We start from the raw sequence: 20,714 nt of genomic DNA on the forward strand, positions 1-20,714 counted from the left end.
CCCAGGTTATTTTTATCTTCTGAATCCAATTCTTCCTGTGCAACAAGAGAACTGTTCAGTTCTGCACACATATATTGTATCTAGGATATACTGCGATATATTTAACATATATAGGACTGCTTGCCATCTAGGGGAGGGGGTGGAGGGAGAGAGGGGAAAAATCGGAACAGAAGTGAGTGCAAGGGATAATATTGTAAAAAATGACCCTGGTGTGGGTTCTGTCAATAAAAAGTTATTATAATTAAAAAAAAAAAGGAATAGACCCCCCCCCCCAAAAAAAGCTATGATAAAAAATTTTTTAAAAGGAAAAAAAAAAAAAAAAAAAAGACACGATCCCAGAAATATGGGTTGAGCACTTTCATGGTGTTCTCAACAGACCATCCTCAATCAATGCTGAAGCTATTGATCATTTACCTTAAGTTGAAATCAATCACTCCCTAGCTAAAGTTCCAACTGAAAAAGAGGTTTTGAATGCCATTTAGTTACTTTCATATGGTAAAGTACTGGGTGCTGATTCTATTGCAATGGATATTTACAAGGTGGGGGCGGGAGGGAAACGACCCATTACTCACAAAAAATCTGACTGGAATTTTTTAGATTATATGGCAAAAGGAAGTTATGCCCCTGGAGTTCAAGGATGCCTCCATTGTCTATCTTCATAAAGGCAAAGAGAATAGATTGTCCTGTGACAATCACAGTAGGGTTCTCTCTCTGACCATCTTATGAAGGCCTGCCCTGTGAGTTCTCCATAAAATAATTTTTTTGGCAAGTGAACATTTAGCATTAGAACAATGTGGCCAGCCCAGTGGAGTTGTGTTTCCTGTAGTATATAGTTAGAATGCTTGGCAGTTTAAATTAAGAAAGCACCTCAGTGTCTGCTATCTTATCCTGCCAATCAAGCAACCAACCAAGGCTATAGTCTTGATGCTAAACTATATTAATGAACTTAACATACAATAACAATCTAATTGTGTTCTTGATTTAAAAAAACAAAAACTAAAAACCAAACCAAATCAAAACAAAACAAACTAAAACCCCAAAACCTCCCAAAAGCAGACAGAATATCAATTATATAAATTTAGTTTAAAATGATGTATTAGAGTTTTTCCTTCAGGATCCCAAAAACTAATTCTAAATTACAGTTTAGGATTTAAGTTTACACATGAAGTTATTTTCTGAAAGTACTTAAGGAAATGTTCTTTCCAACATATATATGTTAAATTCACAATCATCTGGCAATATTGAAGAAACTCATGCAGTATTTTCAAAGTTTATACAACCTTTTAGCAGTCGAACTTTACTGAACATCCTTCATGATAACTTCCTTGACCTCTTCATTCAGCAATAATTTTTCTCTTCTAGCTGAAAGGCACTAAAAAAATATCTCTCTAATATACTTTTATAATACTGTGTATGATATTTATGTGCTTTTATATTTTATTCTCCTTCTGGTCTGTAAGGTCCATGATCTTTGCTAAATTTTATATTTCCCTCAGTGCTAAACACTCAATAAATAAATACTGACCCTAATTATTTTTTTAAATGAGGGGAACGGAAAACTAGTTCAATGTACTATCCTTTATAAAAACAAGTATCATTCAATAAACTTTAGGTTATTTTAAATAAGTGTTTACATTTTAACTTTTTCTTTCTCTTCTTCAAAACTAATTCCTATCTGACTTTTAAAAGTCAGATAAAACTTTCCACATAGTAAACCTCTAAATTAAATTATTTTCATCACAATTGATGAACTTTACAAACTTTACAAAATCACTAACGTTTAAAAAACAAGAATCAGAAAGAACTGGTTGTTTTTGTTGAAAAGTTCTGATAAATTATATCAAAGTTTCTATGAAAAACCTTTTCCTATGAAAAGGTAAATGATCAATAGCTTCAGCATTGATTGAGGATGGTCTGTTGAGAACACCATGAAAGTACTCAACCCATATCTCTGGGATCGTGTCTTTTTTTTTTTTTCCTTTTTAAAAATTTTTTATCATAGATATAGGTTATGTGCTTCACACATACTTTCCTGTTGGTTTACTCCTACAATAGGTTTAATAAGTGTTAAGTCTGTTTTTAGAAGAAGTAATATTCAGTGAAGACTTTAAAAATATCATCAGTATTTAAGCCAATCCTGAAGTATTAGGAAAAAATGGTTTTCAATTTTCCTTTCTTTTTTTATGATATTGTGTATTTACAAAGAGATAGGGAGGAAGAGAAGAGAAGGGAACAAACATTTATTAAATGTCTAATATGTACCAAGTACTATGCAAAGCACTAAAGAAACATTATCTCATTTGATGCTTAAAACATTATGTGAGGAATGTGCTGTTATTCTCATTTTATAGTTGAGAAAATTGAGGGAAGCAATGGTTAAGTGACTTGCCCTGAGATACACAACTAAGAAATGTCTAAGGCCAGTTTTAAAATCAGGTCCTCCTGATTCTAGGCCTAGCACTATATACACTGTGCTATTTAGTTGAAGTATATGCTATTTGTTAGCATGAGTAAACAATTCTTATTCTCAGGTGACCAATTCTTTTACTTGTGAGTCTACAGTTTCTAGACTCAGAGCAAGGATATGTGGCTTTGGATTATCTTTTAAGGAACACTTATATTAGGTGAATCTCATAACTTTTTAGGGCCCAAATTTCCTCGATTGTAAAATCAAGGATATTAGTATTAGCATTTGTTACTATTGTTGAGTTTTTCAGTCATATATGACTCTTTGGTTTTCATGGCAATGACAATGTAATCATTTGTCATTTCATTCTCCAGTTCATTTTACAGGTAAGGAAACTGAAGCAAACAGGGTTAAGTGACTTAACAAGACCTAGGCAGCTAGTAAGTGTCTCAGGTCAGATTTAAACTCATAAAGAATAATTTTCCTGACTCCAGGCCTGGCATTCTATTCACTGTGCCACCTTGCTGCCCAGAACCTATTACCTATAACACCATTACATACTATTAGCTGTAACAAAGAGTTGTTTATATAAAAAAAGAGTTTGTTAAACTTTAAAGCATTTTCTAAGTGACATTATTGTTGTTTAGGAATATACAACTTTTAATCTCTTCTCTTACTTAATATATGACTTCCCCCCTTTTTCAATAGAGTTAGTAGTTGTATTTATGATATCCTTTGTTTGGTAAAAACACTAAGTAAGTGATTGTTTTTCACTTAATAGGAGATAGGTACCTCAGGAGAATATAGTCAAGAATTTCTTTTGTAAAGATCTCTTTTATGTGACCTGTTTGTTAGAGATTAGCATAGGCTAAATTAATTATTATTTTATAAGTAACTTCTGTTACCTAATCTCATTTAAAAAATAAAGTACTATATGCTAATAAAAAAGACATTTTATTCCTTTGGGATGTTTGGTTAGGTTGTATCGCAATAGAACCAATAAAATTTTTTATATTTAAAAACACATTATACTTCTTCCAAATGAGGGCATATTTAGCATACACATGACTTCTATGGGGATTAGATAGTATCAAGTACAAAACTATATACAATGTGCAGAGAAACTCAAACCTTCAAAAAAACAGTCTCAGAATTGCTTCTTTTAGATTATAAATATTTTGGTGTTCTCTTGCTCGCTCTCTTACCCATACATATACACACATAGATACACACAAACTTTATAGATAGTAATTCTACAAACTAAAGTTTTTGTCAGTATGTGATATCAATATCTAGACAACAGATAGAAAAATGTTACAGAAGAATATGAAGGGATGATGTGCAATCTGGTAAACCATAATTGTTTTCATACCATTGGTATAAGAGTAAATTTAGGCAGAAAGGATTATAATGCACTTTGTCTTGGTTTCCCCCCCCCCCCCCCCACTCCCCCCAGCAAATTCATTATCCAAGAACATTTAGGCCCATACATTATGGGGCAAACATCTCTTGACAAGTGAAGAGCTCTCATTCCTCTGACAGTTTTATTAAACAATATATTAAAAGGTGAAAACAGTAACACATTAATTTAGAGAAAATCTAGGTATCCCAAATGATTTTTTTTTTCCTCCTACGACAAGGCTTAAGGCTCAGAATAAAGAAAATAGCATTTCCTTGAAAAGTTTAGGATAATCATTATTTTGTTCATATTTCTTGAACATCCGTAGCTATTCTGTTTCCAACTAGGCCATTGTCTTTACTCCCTGCCAACAGATTTCACCCCTGAAACCACAGTGGGTTTTGTGAAGCCAGCTCTGGCTTTTTCTTGCTCAGATCCAGGGTTCCACAGTACTTCTTTTACAATCTCTATCCGTGCCACAGTGCTTATTAAATTGCTGCCCTTCTCTATACCCCACAACTGCTTTCTTTTATATATTGTTTTTCTCCATTAGAATGTGAGCTTCTTGTGCACAAGAACTGTGTAGTATATTTTTGTCTCATCAGCATTTAGAATAATGCCTGCAAACAAAAATCACTTAATAAATGCATGTTCTCTCTCATCTACCTAATAATATAAAAAAAGATTATTATTTTTCTTTTTACAAGTTCATTTCTTAGAATGTTAAATGCCCTTCATTTTCTTGGAAATTAGATTTTCATTCCATGAAAGAAAAGGAAGACACCAATATGCACGTATTATCATTATACTTCAGTTGCATAGGATAAGTTGATACCATGCTTAGACTATCTTAAAAAAAAAAACTGTAAAATTTCAAAGAACTATTAAAAATTTGGCAGCAATATTAAAAAAGACTTTTAACCTTGCTGTAAATATTTCAAGATATTTCACTAATAAGACAACAGAGTACTTCTAAAAATTTAAAGGTTAGTTAGAGAAAGGCAAAATATCTCATAAGATCCTCCAACTTAGAGAATTTTTTTGGTAACAAAGAATTGTTGATAAGAGTTAAAACTTTTAAAGGTTTTGAAAGTATTAAGAAAGCTGAATTACCATATTGCCAGATAAGCATGGAACTTTTAAACTAAATTTCCTTCTGATTCTGCAGTCAGTGATAAACAAATATTTCAGATGATAATTCACTGACAATTAAGTTTCTTAAAAGAAGACAAAGGAAGACTACTACAATTTGGTTTTGTGATCAGGAAAAACAGTAAGACATTGATATTTTAGCTAGTCGTTAATTTCAACAACTGCACCTATTTTTTCCACTGTATTTAAGAATATGAAATCGCCATTTCATTTTTATCATTGTATTGTTACCTCGTGGCACAATGCCTGGTACTTGGTAGATGCTTAATAAATGCTTTTAGACTAACTGACCTAGAACCTTAATTTTCTTTCAGAATGATTGGTAATATAACAAATGCCTCTGAGGTTTTAAAAAACCATATAAAGACCATCTGAAAATTCTAATATAAAACAGTCATGATAAACCTTTCTAAAAGTAATTTCATTCATTTTCAGTACCATTACAGAAGAAGTGATGCAAAAATGCAATTGGATAAATGGTACAATGTTCTACAAAAATTAAGACCGTTTTAATAGCAAGTTCTATGGAGTGAAAAATAAGCTTTTTACTCTGGATCAGATGCTCATTTCTCTTCTGCACAAAAAGACTCCATGCAAATAAATAGGAATGCTAATCACTCAAGAAAATTTCAAGGAGTGTGGAAAGAAATAAGAATTAGGTCCTTTGTGTTACATGCTTATATGAATGGAGTATATCTGGGTAATGTCCAGTTCCCAAAGAGACAGAATGTAAGACTTGAATTTATAAGTACTTTTCACTTAAATTACCTTCCAGATGTATTCCTTAGTATGGCAAGAGCATCTGGATAGCCATCCATGTTGTAGTCTCCAATGTGAAGGGTAATTGGAATGGGTATTTCAGCTGGTTCATGATTAGATGGCACAAAGCCCCAGACTGTGCCCTTGTAGCTGAAATCTTGTATCACTGGAATCCACTGAGATTTAAAAAAAAAAGTTAGTGTTTATGGATTTATTCACAAAAATACTCACCATTTGAGGAAGTAAAAATTTATTCATTTAAATGATTACTTTTTTTTGTTAATTTCATATATTCATTTCAAAGCATGTTCTTATACTCTCAAAATAACTATTTCATTTAATGTCCTTTTATTTACAATATCAATAAGGCAATTTATTATAATTTACTTTTGGGGAAAGTGTGTAACATTTTTTAAAAAACTGTATAGCTTCCTTCAGGAATTATAGTCATATCTAACCATGTTCATTTGGTCTGGTCCAGATGAAGAACTATTGGTGGGATTTAAAAATTCTTTTAACCAAAACTGCCTCTTTTCTAACAATTTCAGTTTGGTTGGAAATAGGACCTGTATTTTAAGGAATTAATTTTTAAGCTAAAGCAAAATGTGCATTCTGCTTCAAATGGGTGTTCATTTTTGATGATAATCTCAAGAAAATTTAAGATTGAAAGTGACTTTCCCACTTTCTTTTTTGTACCTGTTATTCTACAAAGATAACAACAGTTTGCATTTTCAGAGTCAGATAAACAGTGAGGTTTCTCTAATAATATGTTGAACTGACAATTTCTTGAATGAAATTGAAAGACTGATCTTTACTTAGGAGAGTGATTTCTGCTACCATAAGTATTGGGATCTAGATTTATTTCACTCTTTCCTTTTCAATACTGACTGTAATGAAAATCACAGTAAGGGAATGCTAAACAGGAGGTAAGATTTGACCCAACTCTACCTTCTGAGTGGCCCAAACTGTCATTTATTGCATCTCAAAATGAAAATAAAAATGTAGAATAGAAAGTATGCCAATTAAAATATCGTTGTCTAAAATTAGAATTTAAGAAATGCTGGCAAATAATATGATCAATTCCAAATAGAAGCAGGTGCACTGACTTGACTGACTGATATGGCAGGAGACCAAACATGCCAACAGATTTTTTTTCCTCTTTAAGCAGGTGGCTCATTTACATGGCTCAAAGCCATACTATGTTAAAAAAGAGCTCTTATAAAAAGGCTCAGTCCATAGACTGCCTCAAAAAACTTAAAGGTTATTCAGGGAAAGGCAGAACACCTCATAAAACTCTCCAACTTAAAGAAAATAAATTTTAAAAAGTTTTACAATTTTCAGATTTCAATTAAAAATCCTTTAAAAATATAGTGAATTTCATAGATTCAAAGAACTTAAAGCTGGAGGAAAACTTGAAGATCAAGCAAAGACTTTGCTCATTTTACAGATGACGAAACTGAGGCCACACTGCGTAGAGGAGTCAGGATTTTGACATAGTCTTCTACCTCTGAATCTAGTGCTCATTTCCCTACATGAGACTGCCTTAATCTTATTAGTTACCAATTTAATGATGACACATGATATGAGATAGAACATCTCATAGTCCCATAGGATTTAGAAATGGAAGGGATTTTAGGGATCAGTTAGTTTAACTCTCTCATTTTACACATGAGAAAAATGAGGCAAGGTGACATCACCTAGCAGGAGATGTCAAGAGCTGAGCTTGACATCAAATTCACACAGGATTTGAGAACTTTAGACCTCAAGTCTCAAGTATAGTTCTCAGTGTCAAAACACAAAAAATCTAATAAAACAAAAACACGCTGTTCTGATGATTCACTATGAAGGAAGAAGCTCTATTCTGCTAACATTTAAAACATTCAATAACAAAACAAGAACTGTCATTTAATGCGATCTTACCAGTTTCTTACATCAATAACATTTCTCTACTCACAAAATGATATTATAGCTTCTGAATACAGTTAACATTACTTGTAACTTGATTTCAGGCTGTAATTATGAGGTCCACCTATTCATGTGAAACCAGGCCTAGTTTAATCAATGCTATTTTTACAAGATTTCAAATTTAAAAATAATTAATACTTTAAAGAAAGTTAATGAATTATTTTTTAAAAAGGAGGTGGAAGCAATGAGATGAACCAAATCAGTTCCAATAGAGGAGAAATGAATTGAGCTAGCTACACCCAGCGAAAGAACTCTGGGAGATGACTATGAACCATTACATAGAATTCCCAATCCCTATATTTTTGTCCGCCTGCATTTTTTATTTCCTTCACAGATTAATAGTACACTATTTCAAAATCCGATTCTTTTTGTACAGCAAAATAACTGTTAGGACATGTATATTTATATTGTATTTAATTTATACTTTAACATATTTAACATGTATTGGTCAACCTGCCATTGGGGGGAAGGAATGGGGGGAAAGAGGGGAAAAATTGGAACAAGAAGTTTGGCAATTGTCAATGCTGTAAAATTATCCATGCATATAACTTGTAAATAAAAAGATATAATAAAAAAAATGATGGACAGAAAAAAAATAAAAAAGGAGATGAAGAAATAATTCAACACAGGCATAATATGTGACTGTTCTCTAGATTAGATTCATAATATGGCCAACTATTTATTCTGATCACTAGTGAGGAGGAAACTTTGCAATTGCATTTTAGATATTTGGGTTTTTGCAGTTCTTTTTAAAATGTGAAAATATATCACTACCACATCACTTCTTTACTTCAACTATTGTGTTCTGAATTGTTTTCCTGTGACACATATAAAGGTAAAATTATAGTTTAAGCACTGGAAGACAATAAAATACTATATTTAATATCAGACAGAACACTGTTACAGATATGATGGTTTTCTAAATGACTCAGTGTTTATATTTTACTAGGAAACATAATGGATTGATTTTTAAATATGTACAATAAATATACATTGTTGTTACATATAATGTTTGATTTATAAAGGGCTCTTTGTATCAGAATGGATTTCTATCAGAATGGATTGTACCTCTTACCACCTTGTATACCTTAGTCACTTAAGAAAAACCAATTTCTAAAACAACTCTGAGCTATCACTACATACCTCTCAAATTGGGTAAGATGAAAGGAAAATATAATGACAAATTTTGGAGGGGATGTGGAAAAACTGGGATACAAATACATTGTTGGTGGAACTGTGAAGTGATCCAACTATTCTGGAGAGCAATATGGAACTATGCCCAAAGGGATATCAAACTGTGCATATCCTTTGATCTAACAGTATCCCTACTAGGCCTGCATCCCAAAAAAGATCATAAAAAAGGGAAAAAGCACCCAAATGTTCAAAAATGTTTGTAGCAGTCCTTTTTTGTAGTGTCTAGAAACTGGAAACTTGAGTGGATGCCCATCAACTGAGGAATGACTGAATAAGTAATGGTATATGAATGTAATGGAATATTATTGTTCCATAAAAAATGATCAGCAGGTTGATATCAGAAAAGCTTGGAGAGACTTATACAAACTGATGTTAAGTAAAGAACCTAGAGAACATTGTACACAACAACAAGATTATATGATGATCATCTCTGGTGGATGGCTTTTTTCAACAATGAGGTGTTTCAGGCTCATTCCAACAGATTTGTGATAGGGAAAGCCATCTGCCTCCAAAAAGAGAATTGTGGGGACTGAGTGTGGATTACCACATAGTATTTTCACCTTTTTTGTTATTGTTGGTTTGTTTTTATTTTTCTCCTTTTTTTTCCTTTTTGATCTGATTTTTCTTGTGTAGCATGATAAATATGGAAATATGTATTGAAGAACTGCACATGTTTAACTAATATTGGATTATTCATTATCTTGGGAAAGGGGATGAGAGGAAGGGAAGGATAAAAATTTGGAACATAAGATTTTGTAAGGGTGATTGTAGAAATCTGTAAATATTTTGAAAATAAAAAGCTATAATCAAAAAATTTTTAAAAAGAAAAACTAATTTCGATTTCTCTATTAACAAAAGAGAGAGTGTGGGTTTTGCTTTTTGTTTTTTTAATTGTCTCAGGGTTATTTTGGTTTCTTCTTCATGCATCACAAGTTCTTTCCTATATTTCATTATGTTTGTCTTAGTAAAACAGTGGTTGCATACCTGATTAGTCATTCCGGGTTTAGATAAGTAGATGGCACTTTTCTGGCAATTTTCATCTTCACATCCTGGCAATAAATGATCAGTTTGTCCATCTCCATCTGCCAAAAGAAATGACATGAGTCCATTGCTATTCAAAAAATAAAATGTCCTTTCACATAAGATTAAATCTTCAATTTGTTCAAAGATTGTATCAATCAGGTAAAAAAAAAATAGACACATGTCTTAGAAATAAATGTAGTTTCAGAAATAAATATCATTTAGAAATTTTACTTTTATTTCATTTGTTTTATTTACACTGTGAATCCACCAAAATAAATCCCAGAACTATGCTGATTAGCTCTATTATATTTTTAGACCTACTTTATTCCACATTTCAAATCACTTCAATATTATTCCCTGCCCCTATGTCTCTCTTCTTTTGCTTCAGGGTCAAAGGACTAAGTCTTTTTTTCCTTCCAAATGCCAATACAACTCCTCTTCTAGTACTCAATTCCATATGTCCCTTGGGCAGTTTGCCTCTTCAATCATCCCTTCTTGTAATAATTTTCAACCACTTCTTATGTATGAATTCCTTCTCTCCTAACTTCAACCATGCTCAAATCCCTTCCATCCTTACAAATCTTTCACTTGCTAACCACAAAGAATTCCTACATTCCTCCTGACTTTCACAACTAAATTTTTTTTTTAAAGCTATCCACATATTTTGTCTCTACTTTGTCATTTTGCAAACACTTCTCAACTTGACTTCCATATTCACCACTACAAGGGAAATTGATCTTTCCAGAAGACACAATGATTTCATTAAAGCTTAATTCACATCCTCACCTTTTTGGCCTTTTTTAAGTGTCTGATTCCACTCCATCCTTTAGATACCCTTTCCTCCTGGGTTTTCCTGACATTATTCTGTTGTAGTGCTTCAAATCTTTGTAATCCTTCTCAGAAGGAAATCTGGTATAGGAGAAAGTGTTTTGAATATGGAGATATGGTGCCTGGCTTTGAATCTTGGCTATTTCTCACTGCTCCTGGAGAAAACCTCTTAATTATTCTAAGCCTTGTTTTCCTTTGTTAAAAAATTATGAGACAGTTGGACCAGATGAACTTTAAGGCTCCTTTCAGCTCTGAATCTATGGTCTATTATCCTTAACAAGAATATTAACTACATCCCAAGTGTAGGAGTACCCAGAGCTCTATCTGTCCTGGATTATCTTCTCTACTTTCTCTTGGAGACCTAATCAGTTGTCAAAGGCTAAATTATCCACTTTCTGAATATGAATTCTCAGATTTACCCAATTCAGTTGTCCTGTCTTTCCTGAATTCTAGTCTCACATCTAAGGAGCCTGATGAATATCTCCATTTGGGTAATCCATGGGCAACTCAATATGGTCAAAACAAAACTCATTGTTGAGATCCAATGTTCTTACTTCTGCAAAGAACAAGACAAGTCTTCTTGTTATTGAGATTTACAATCCAGCAGTCATCCTTTCAATTACTCTTTCAGTTATTATCTACATCCCTTCATTCTGTTAATCAAAAAAATTAAGCACCTATTTTGTGCTAAATATTGTGTTAAGGGGAAGGAATAGTTAAAAAAAAAAAAAAAAGTAAAAGTCTTTGCTCTCCAGGAGTTCATAGTCTACTGGCAGAAATAACATAAACAACTAAATACAAACACAGGATAAATAGGAAATAATCAAAAGAGAAATGGCATCAAATTAAGAGGAACAGGGAAGGTAAGCTGTAGAAGGTAGGATTTTAGCTGAGGTTTGAAGAAAGTCAGGAAGTAGAGAAAAAGCAGGAGACCATTCTAGGTATGGGAGGAACCATCAGTGAAAAGGCACACTACTGGGGATGGAAAGTCTTCTCTGAGGAACTGCAGGGAGACTACTGTCACTTATCACGGAATATATGGGGTGGTACGTGTAAGATTTAAGAAGGCTGAAAAAACAGAGAGTGGCAGGTTATAAAAGGTTTTGAATGTCAAACAGAGGGTTTTATGTTTGTTCCAGGAGATGACAGAATCACTGGAATTTAGTGAATAGTGAGTGAGAGGAGCATGATATCAGAATGTGCTTTAGAAAATTGAGTTGGATAGAGTGGAATGTGGACTGGAGAGGAAAGATACTTGTGAAAGGGCAACCAAACAGAAGGCTACTGCAATAATTGTCCAAGCATGAGGAAATAGGGGTTTGTACTAGGCTAGTGGCAGGATCAGAGGAGAGAAGGGGGAGTGTATGCAACCTATTATGAAGGGATAATTGACAAAGTTTGGCATTTGCAGCCAAGACATGTTAATTCTATCTCTATGACATCTTTTGAATTCCTCCCCTTCCTCACACCATATTTCACTGACTTAAGATACTCATCACCTTTTACCTGGACAACCCACTGGTCTTCCTGGATCCATCCTCACTCCTTTCCAATATGTTTTCCACATAAATGGATATTCCAAAAATATAGGAATAACAAAGTCAATCTTTTACTCGAGAAATTTCAGTTCCCCCCTACTGGTGCTAAAACATAAACTTCTGTGTTTGAAATTAAAAACCCTTCACAAGCTTATCCCATCCTATCTTTCCAACCTAACAAGGTAGTCAATTGTTGAAAGAAGTCAAGTGATATGACTAGTGAATCGTGATTAAACTTTGAAGGTGATAGAAAGTGCTAAGGTTGACAGAAATTTTAAAAATAATGTACTAACTGTGTAATTTCTATTTTTAAAATAAGGAAATAAATGGTTTGCCCAATGATTGACATGAAAGGAAAATTGGATAGTTTCCATTATTTCTGAAAAGAAATGACCTTACTCCCTGCCTCCCAACTTCAAACCCTTATAAAAAGCTAAAGAAAAAGCTAGCAAATTGAACAATTCTTTGCTGAAATTGACACATGCTTTTCAGAAATATTATGTTTAATAATGATAATCAGTAGTCTGAAGAATTACAGTATTGCTTTTCTGGTTATATTAATGACTTTTAAAAACACTGATTTTTTTTGTTCATAATTTATGAAAGAACTTTCAAAACTTTAATTAAATATGAACAATTTGGCATTTAATAATTTCTTGGGGCAGAACATGAAAATCAATCTGCACAGGTTAAAAGGCATTTCAAAAGGTTTTTCATCCTTACCAACTCTAGAAAATAAAATGAATCTTTTTTTATCCAAAATCTACAAATTGAATAAAAATAAATATGTTCCCCCAATTTATAGTAACAAGAGCAAATCCAAATATAATCAGGTAAATGATGATCTCTCATGGAAAACTTCTAGATTAGGAAAAAGATCTATTCATTCTCTCTCTTTTTCTCTAAAAAACTTAAAGCTTTTTATATTTGAAATATATATATAGTTTTCAATATTCACTCCTGTAAAACTTTGTGTTCCAATTTTGTTCTTTCCTTCCTTCCTCTCTCCCCCCCCCCCCAACTTGCTCTCCCAGATAGGAAACAATCCATATATGTTAAAGACAAGCAATTCCTCTAAACATATTTCCACAATTATCATGCTGCACAAGAAAAATCAGACCAAAAAGGGAAAAAATCTGAGAAAGAAAACAAAAAGCAAGCAAACACCAACAAAAAAAGTGAAAATATTATGTTGTGATCCACATTCAGTTCCCATAGTCTTCTCTTTGGAGGCAGATGGCTCTCTCCATCACAAGACCATTGGGACTAACCTGAATCACCACAGTATTGAAAAGAGTCACATCTACCAGAATTGAAAATCATATAATCTTGTTGCTGTATACAATGTTCTCTTGGTTCTACTCAGTTCATGTAAGTTTCTCCAGGCCTCTCTAAAATCATACTTTCTTATACGATCATTTCTTATAGAGCAATAATATTCCATAACATTCATATACTATAACTCATTCAGCCATCTCCCAACTGATGGGAATCCATTAAATTTCCAGTTCCTTGCCATTACAAAAATGTCTGCTACAAACATTTTTGCACATGTGGGTACTAAACGATTTATTCTCAAAAGAATTGCATGTATGATTTGAGTGAACTTGGGTATTGACTATCTATCAATAAAGAACTCTTTAAATTTCTGCCATACTAACTTTTCATACCATTCCAGGAAGAAATTGACTAAATCTAGGCAAAGAAGAACCAAACATTTATAGATTAGATGTACCTACTGATAAATCTTTAATGTATTTAAAATCATATAACAAGAGTCAATTAATAACTCAAGAGGAAAATTTCAGTTATACAATAATTCTTTAAAACACATATGTATAATGTATAGGTCAAATTAATTTTGAAATTCTCAAATGGTAATTACTTATATGCCTTTTGAGCCATTTGTACGACTGACAATTTTATTTCATATTAGCAAGTGAAATTATCTGCAATTCTCCGTTTTGATTCTGAAGCCATAAAATATGACATTATTTACAAATAAACCACAAAGATAGCTTCCCCAAATTCTGTTTCATGTCACATGAAATCAAAACTGCATTGGTTATTTCCAATTTATCTCTGTTTCTTTTTTGTTTTTTACCAACTTTAAAATCTATACCATATATATATATTTTTTCTGTTAAAGAATTTTAATTTTTAAAAAATCTTTTGGACCAAAGAAATCAAATATTCAGTTATCCTAATAGATTTTAGAGTTTAACATATTTCTTCAATATACAAAAAGGGATAACCTGTCTTCCTCCAAATGATTCCATATGAATCTAGACCTTAGAAAAGTCTACAAAATGAGCAGAACTATTGAGAACTTTATCTTGATCAATGGGAGCAGAAAAGCCAGACAAGAAGCAAACTCTTGTGGAAGGGAAATAATTTTTTCTTTTCCAGTTTATAAATCTTGTCATGTTAAATTGTGAATTAGAATTTTATTGTAAATTATTAAACCACGATCAAAACAATTTCTTGTACCTAGCCTATCATTAATTAGTGACATCAAATTCTCAACTCTTAGTTCTAATCCAATATGGATTAGAAGAATGAACTTTCTTTACAAGTTTAATGTAAGAATTGCACTTAAGAATATTAAACTGTCTCTCTAGCTCTGGCTTAATTGTTGATTTAATGATTGCTGAAATATTTGCCATGATGATGATTTGATGGCAAAAGAGAAAAACAACTTGAGGTGTTGATCTTTCTAACATTTGATGCTTTCATGGTATTTATTTCTAAGATCAAAACTTTTAACAAATATTCTCTTCAAAAAAAGAAAAAAAAAAGGAAAGTGTGATTTTTGAAGTGATGAAACTATTAAGTGCAAAAATTCAGGGAAACAAAATATTTTCCTAAAATATCTATGATCCTTTGCATTGATTTGTGGTCAGAGACCAATAACCATAGGACCCTTTTATAACAAGGTCATTTTTACAATCACTTCAGTACATTGTTCTGACATTACTCTCCATTTACACTGTATAATTTACATAAACACATATGTCTTGTATGTATATACTTTGTGTACCATCTCTTACATTGGAATGAGAACTCCTTGAAAACAGGAATCATGTTTTTGCCTGTCTTTGTATCTCCAGAGATTAACATAGTCTTTGACATATTTGTTCAGTTGTTTTAGACCTGTCCAAATTTGAATTTTCTTGGGTAAGATACTGGAATATTTTACCATTTCCTTCTCCAACTTATTTTAAAGATTAGATAAACCAGAATTCTGGCCAAGATGGCGGGCTTCCAACCAAGATGGCAGAGAGGACACACGCATCTATCTAAGCTCTTTCTTGCCCTCAGAACACTTTTTTTCATGATATGGCCTTGGAATTAGTGCTTGACTAAAAAAACCCATGAATAAATTACCAACAGAAGATATCCTTGCAATTTGCCAGAAAAGATCTGGTTCTGCTCACAGATGGGGATGGTTAGACCAGGTGCAGACTGCAGACAGGTAGTGAGAGCATGGAAAGCACCTCACACTGAGCAGATCAGTGGGGGATGGGGGTGGTCTCCGCCAATGGAGAATTTGCGGGGAGAATTTTACCCAGTGTGAGCTACTTTGCTCTGGCAGCAATGAAATACATCAGCAGAAAAGTTATAAACACAGCGGGTAAAGACCTCAATCCTGAAACACTGGGGTCTCCCTGGACCTGACCACACCCACCCAACACCTAGAGTGACTCAACACACTCACAGAGTCTCAGAGAGTGGCTGCTGTGCAGGCAACGCAGCCATTGCTATTCCACTGCTGCCTCACTGTTAGCTCCTGTAGTCTGTAGAATAAGCTTAGTAACATCACACGGCCCAAAAGGAGACCATATTTGCTGTTTTTTGTTTGTTTGCTTTCTTTCATTATTTTTTGTCAAAATGAGCAAAAAATTAAAGCACGCTCTAACTATAGATAGCTTCTATATGGATAGAGAGCAGACTTCAAACACCGAGGAGACTAAAAACAGGCTATCTTCAGATGACTCCCCAAAGGGGGATATGATCTGATCCCCATTACACAAGACTCTCATAGAAGAAATTTAAAAGGCTCTTACAAGAGAGTTAGAAGAAAAATGGGGAAAGGAAAGAGAAGCTTAGCAAGAGGGTTTGGATAAGGCATCCCACTCATTTAAAGATAGAGTGGATAAAGAAATGAAATCCCTGAAAAACAGAATTAGTGAATTGGAAAAGGTAAACAATTCCAAGGAAAACAGAATTACTGAATTGGAAAAAGAAAATAGCTCTCTAAAAAATAAAATTGGCAAAATGGAAAAAAATTCCATAGAACAAAACAACTCACTTAAGAACTCAAATGGACAATTACAAAGAGAAATTTAAAAAATAAATAATTCATTAAAAATCAGAAATGAACAAATGGAAATGAATGACTCAAGGAAACACCAAGAATCAGTCAAGTAAAACCAAAAAAATGAAACAATGGGAAAAAAAAAGTTAATTACTTTCTTGGGAAAACAACAAACCTGGAAAATAGATCTAGGATAGATAATCTGAGAAGTATTGGACTTCCTGAAAATTATGATGGAAAAAAAAAAAACCTTGACACTATTTTCTAAGAAATCATCAAAGAGAACTGCCCACATGTTATAGAAACAGAGGATAAAATATATATTGAAATAATTCATCAATCACCTATTGAAAGAGACCCCAAAATCAAAACTCCAAGAAATATTGTGGCTAAATTCCAGAACTATCAGATCAAGGAAAAAATACTATAACCAGCTAGAAAAAAACAATTCAAATATAGAGGAGCCACAATATGGATTACTCAGGATCAAGCAACGTCCACATTAAAGGATCAAAGGACCTGGAATCTGATATTCTGAAAGGCTAAGGAACTGGGTATGCGGCCAAGAATAACTTATCCAGACAAAATGAGCATTTTTTTTTTTCAGGGAAGAAGATGGACATTCAATGAAATAGGTGAATTTCATCTATTTCTGATGAAAAAATGGGAACTAAACAAAAAGTTTGATCTCCAAATATAGGACTCAAGAGAAACATAAAAAGGTAAAAAGAAATCTTGGGAACTATATTTCTGTTATGAATATACAAAAAGAACACATGTGTAATTTGATTTTACACCTATAATATAAAAAGAAACTAAAGGTGGAAACGAAATTGTACCAAAAAAAAAAGGGTAAAGTGGGGGTACCACATCTCACAAAGAGGCAGAGGAAACTTATTATATCTGAGGGAAAGAAGAGAGGGGGATGAACATAGTGTGCATCCTACTCTCATCAGAACTGGCTTAAAGAAAAAAAAATTAGACAAATTCAATTTACAGAGAAACTTCTCCCATCTCATTGAAAAGTGGGAGGGGAAAAGTGAAAAGGGAAGGAGTAAGCTAAGCGGAAGGGAATACAGAAATTGTGAGGAAAAGGGGTAAGAAAAGGGAAGGAACCCTAAGGTGGGGGAAGAGATCCTAAAAAAGGAGGGCTGTGTGAGGCAAGTGGTGCTCACAAGTTAATACTAGGGAGGAGGAAAAGAGGGAAAGAAAGGAGAAAAGCCTAAGTAGGGATTAACAAGATGGCAAGAAATACAGAATTAGTAATTTTAATCATAAATGTGAATGGGGTAAACTCCCCCATAAAGCAGAAATGGATAGCAGACTGGATTAAAAGCTGGAATCCTACAATATGTTGTTTACAAGAAACACACTTGAAGCAGGGCAATAATTACAGAGTAAAGGTAAAAGGTTGGAGCAGAATCTACTATGCTTCAGATGAAGTATAAAAAGCAGGGGTAGTCATCCTGATCTCATCAAACAAAAGCAAAAATTGATCTAAATAAAAGAGATAAGGAAAGGCACTATATCTTGCTAAAGGGTAGCATAGATAATGAAGCAATATCAATATTGAATATATATGCACTAAGTGGTATAGCATTTAAATTCTTAAAAGAGAAATCAGAGAGCTGCAAGAAGAAATAGACAGCAATACAATAATAATGGGAGATCTCAACCTTGCACTCTCAGAATTAGATAAATCAAACCAAAAAATGAATAAGCAAGAAGTGAAAGAGGTAAATAGGATACTAGAAGAGTTAGATATGAAAGCTCTCTGGAGAAAACTAAATGGAGACTAGAATATAAAAACCTCAAATTCAAATGCAGAAAGGCAGAAATATTAAATGCATCCTTTTCAGATCACAATGCAATGAAAATTGCATTCAATAAAAAGCCAGGGGAAAACAGACCAAAAAATAATTGGAAACTAAATAATCTCATCTTAAAGAATGACTGGGTGAAACAGCAAATCATAGATACAATTAATAATTTCACCCAAGAAAATGACAATAGCGAGATGTCATACCAAAATGTGTGGGATGCAGCCAAAGTGATAATAAGGGGAAATTTTATATCTCTAGAGGCCTACTTGCATAAAATAGAGAAAGAGAAGGTCAATGAATTGGGCTTGCAACTAAAAAATCTAGAAAAGGAACAAATTTAAAAACCCCCAAAAATTAAACTCGAAATTCTAAAAATAAAAGGAGAAATTAATAAAATTGAAAGTAAAGAAAATCTATTGAATTAATAAATAAAATTAAGAGTTGGTTTTATGAAAAAACCAATAAAATAAACCCTCAGTAAATTTGATTAAAAAAAGGAAAGAGGAAAATCAAATTGTTATTCTTAAAAATAAAAAGGGAGAACTCGCCATTAATGAAGAGGAAATTAGAGCAATAATTAGGAGTTACTTTGCCCAACTTTATGCCAATAAATTCAGTAACTTAAATGAAATGTATGAATACATTCAAAAATATAGCTTGCCCAGATTAATAGAGAAAGAAGTAAATTGGTTAAACAGTCCCATTTTAGAAAAAGAAATAGAACAAGCTATTAATCAACTCCCTAAGAAAAAATCCCCAGGACCAGATAGATTTACATGTGAATTCTACCAAACATTTAAAGAACAATTAACTCCAATACTATATAAACTATTTGAAAAAATAGGGATCGAAGGAGTCCTACCAAATTCCTTTTATGACACAGACATGATGCTGATACCTAAACCAGGTAGGTTGAAAACAAAGAAAGAAAATTATAGACCAATCTTCACTAATGAATATCGATGCAAAAATCTTAAATAAAATATTAGCAAAGAGATTACAGAAAATCATCCCCAGGATAAAACACCATGACCAAGTAGGATTTATACCAGGAATGCAGGGCTGGTTCAATACTAGGAAAACTCTTAGCATAATTGACTATCAATAACCAAATTAACAAAAACCATATGATCATTTCAATAGATGCAGAAAAAGTATTTGATAAAATCCAACATCCATTCCTAATAAAAACACTTGAGAGTATAAGAATAAATGGACTTTTTCTTACAATAGTGAGGAGCATCTATTTAAAACCATCAGGAAGCATCATATGTAATGGGGAAAAACTGGAACCATTCCCAATAAGATCAGGAATGAAAGAAAGTTGCCCACTATCACCATTACTATCCAATATCGTATTAGAAATACTAGCTTCAGCAATAAGAGATGACAAAGAGATTAAAGGAATTAGAGTACGTAATGAGGAAACCAAATTATCAATCTTTGCAGATGATATGATGGTATAACTAGTGAATCCCAGAGATTCTATTAAAAAGCTATTAGAAATAATCCACAAGTTTAGCAAAGTTGCAGGATACAAAATAAATCGACATAAATCCTCAGAATTTTTATACATCACCAACAAAATCCAACAGCAAGAGATACAAAGACAAATTCCATTCAAAATAACTGTCAATAGCATAAAATATTTGGGAATCTATCTGACAAAGAAAAGTCAGGAATTATATGAGCAAAACTACAAAATACTTTTCACACAAATAAAGTCAGATTTAAACAATTGGAAAAATATGAAATGCTCTTGGACAGGTAAAACTAATATAATAAAGATGACAATACTCCCTAAACTAATCTATTTATTTAGTGCTATACTGATCAGCCTCCCAAGAAACTATTTTAATGACCTAGAAAAAATAAAAACAAAATTCATATAGAAGAACAAAAAGTCAAGAATTTTAAGGGAACTAATGAAAAAAAATCAAATAAAGACGGCCTAGCTGTACCTGATCTAAAACTATATTATAAAGCAGCGGTCACCAAAACTATTTGGCACTGGCTAAGAAATAGACTAGTTGATCAATGGAATAGATTAGGTTCACAGGACAAAATAGTCAATAACTATAGCAATTTAGTGTTTGACAAACCCAAAGATCCCAATGTTTGGGATAAGAATCTATTATCTGACAAAAACTGCTGGGACAACTGGAAATATGGCAGAAACTAGGAATGGATTCACACTTACCAACATACACCAAGATAAGATCAAAATGGGTTCATCATTTAGGCATAAAGAATGAGATTATAAATAAATTAAGAGGAACATAGGATAGTTTGCCCCTCAGACTTGTGG

The 20,714-nt window shown here is 32.8% G+C and overlaps 1 protein-coding gene across 2 annotated transcripts in view; it reads right to left on the reverse strand.

Annotated features, from left to right (window-relative positions):
* The window catches only part of ITFG1 (integrin alpha FG-GAP repeat containing 1), a 276,139-nt gene that overhangs the window by 115,561 nt on the left and 139,864 nt on the right, over nt 1-20,714 (reverse strand). For both annotated transcript variants that reach the window (XM_031954433.1, XM_003757229.4), the window contains 2 exons: nt 9,861-9,958; nt 5,727-5,893 (listed from right to left, as the gene is read on the reverse strand). In XM_031954433.1, coding sequence (XP_031810293.1) covers nt 5,727-5,893; nt 9,861-9,958 — 265 coding nt within the window. The remainder of the gene's footprint in view (nt 1-5,726; nt 5,894-9,860; nt 9,959-20,714) is intronic.

The sequence above is a fragment of the Sarcophilus harrisii genome, chromosome 2, assembly GCF_902635505.1.
Source record: "Sarcophilus harrisii chromosome 2, mSarHar1.11, whole genome shotgun sequence".
NCBI lineage: Eukaryota > Metazoa > Chordata > Mammalia > Dasyuromorphia > Dasyuridae > Sarcophilus > Sarcophilus harrisii.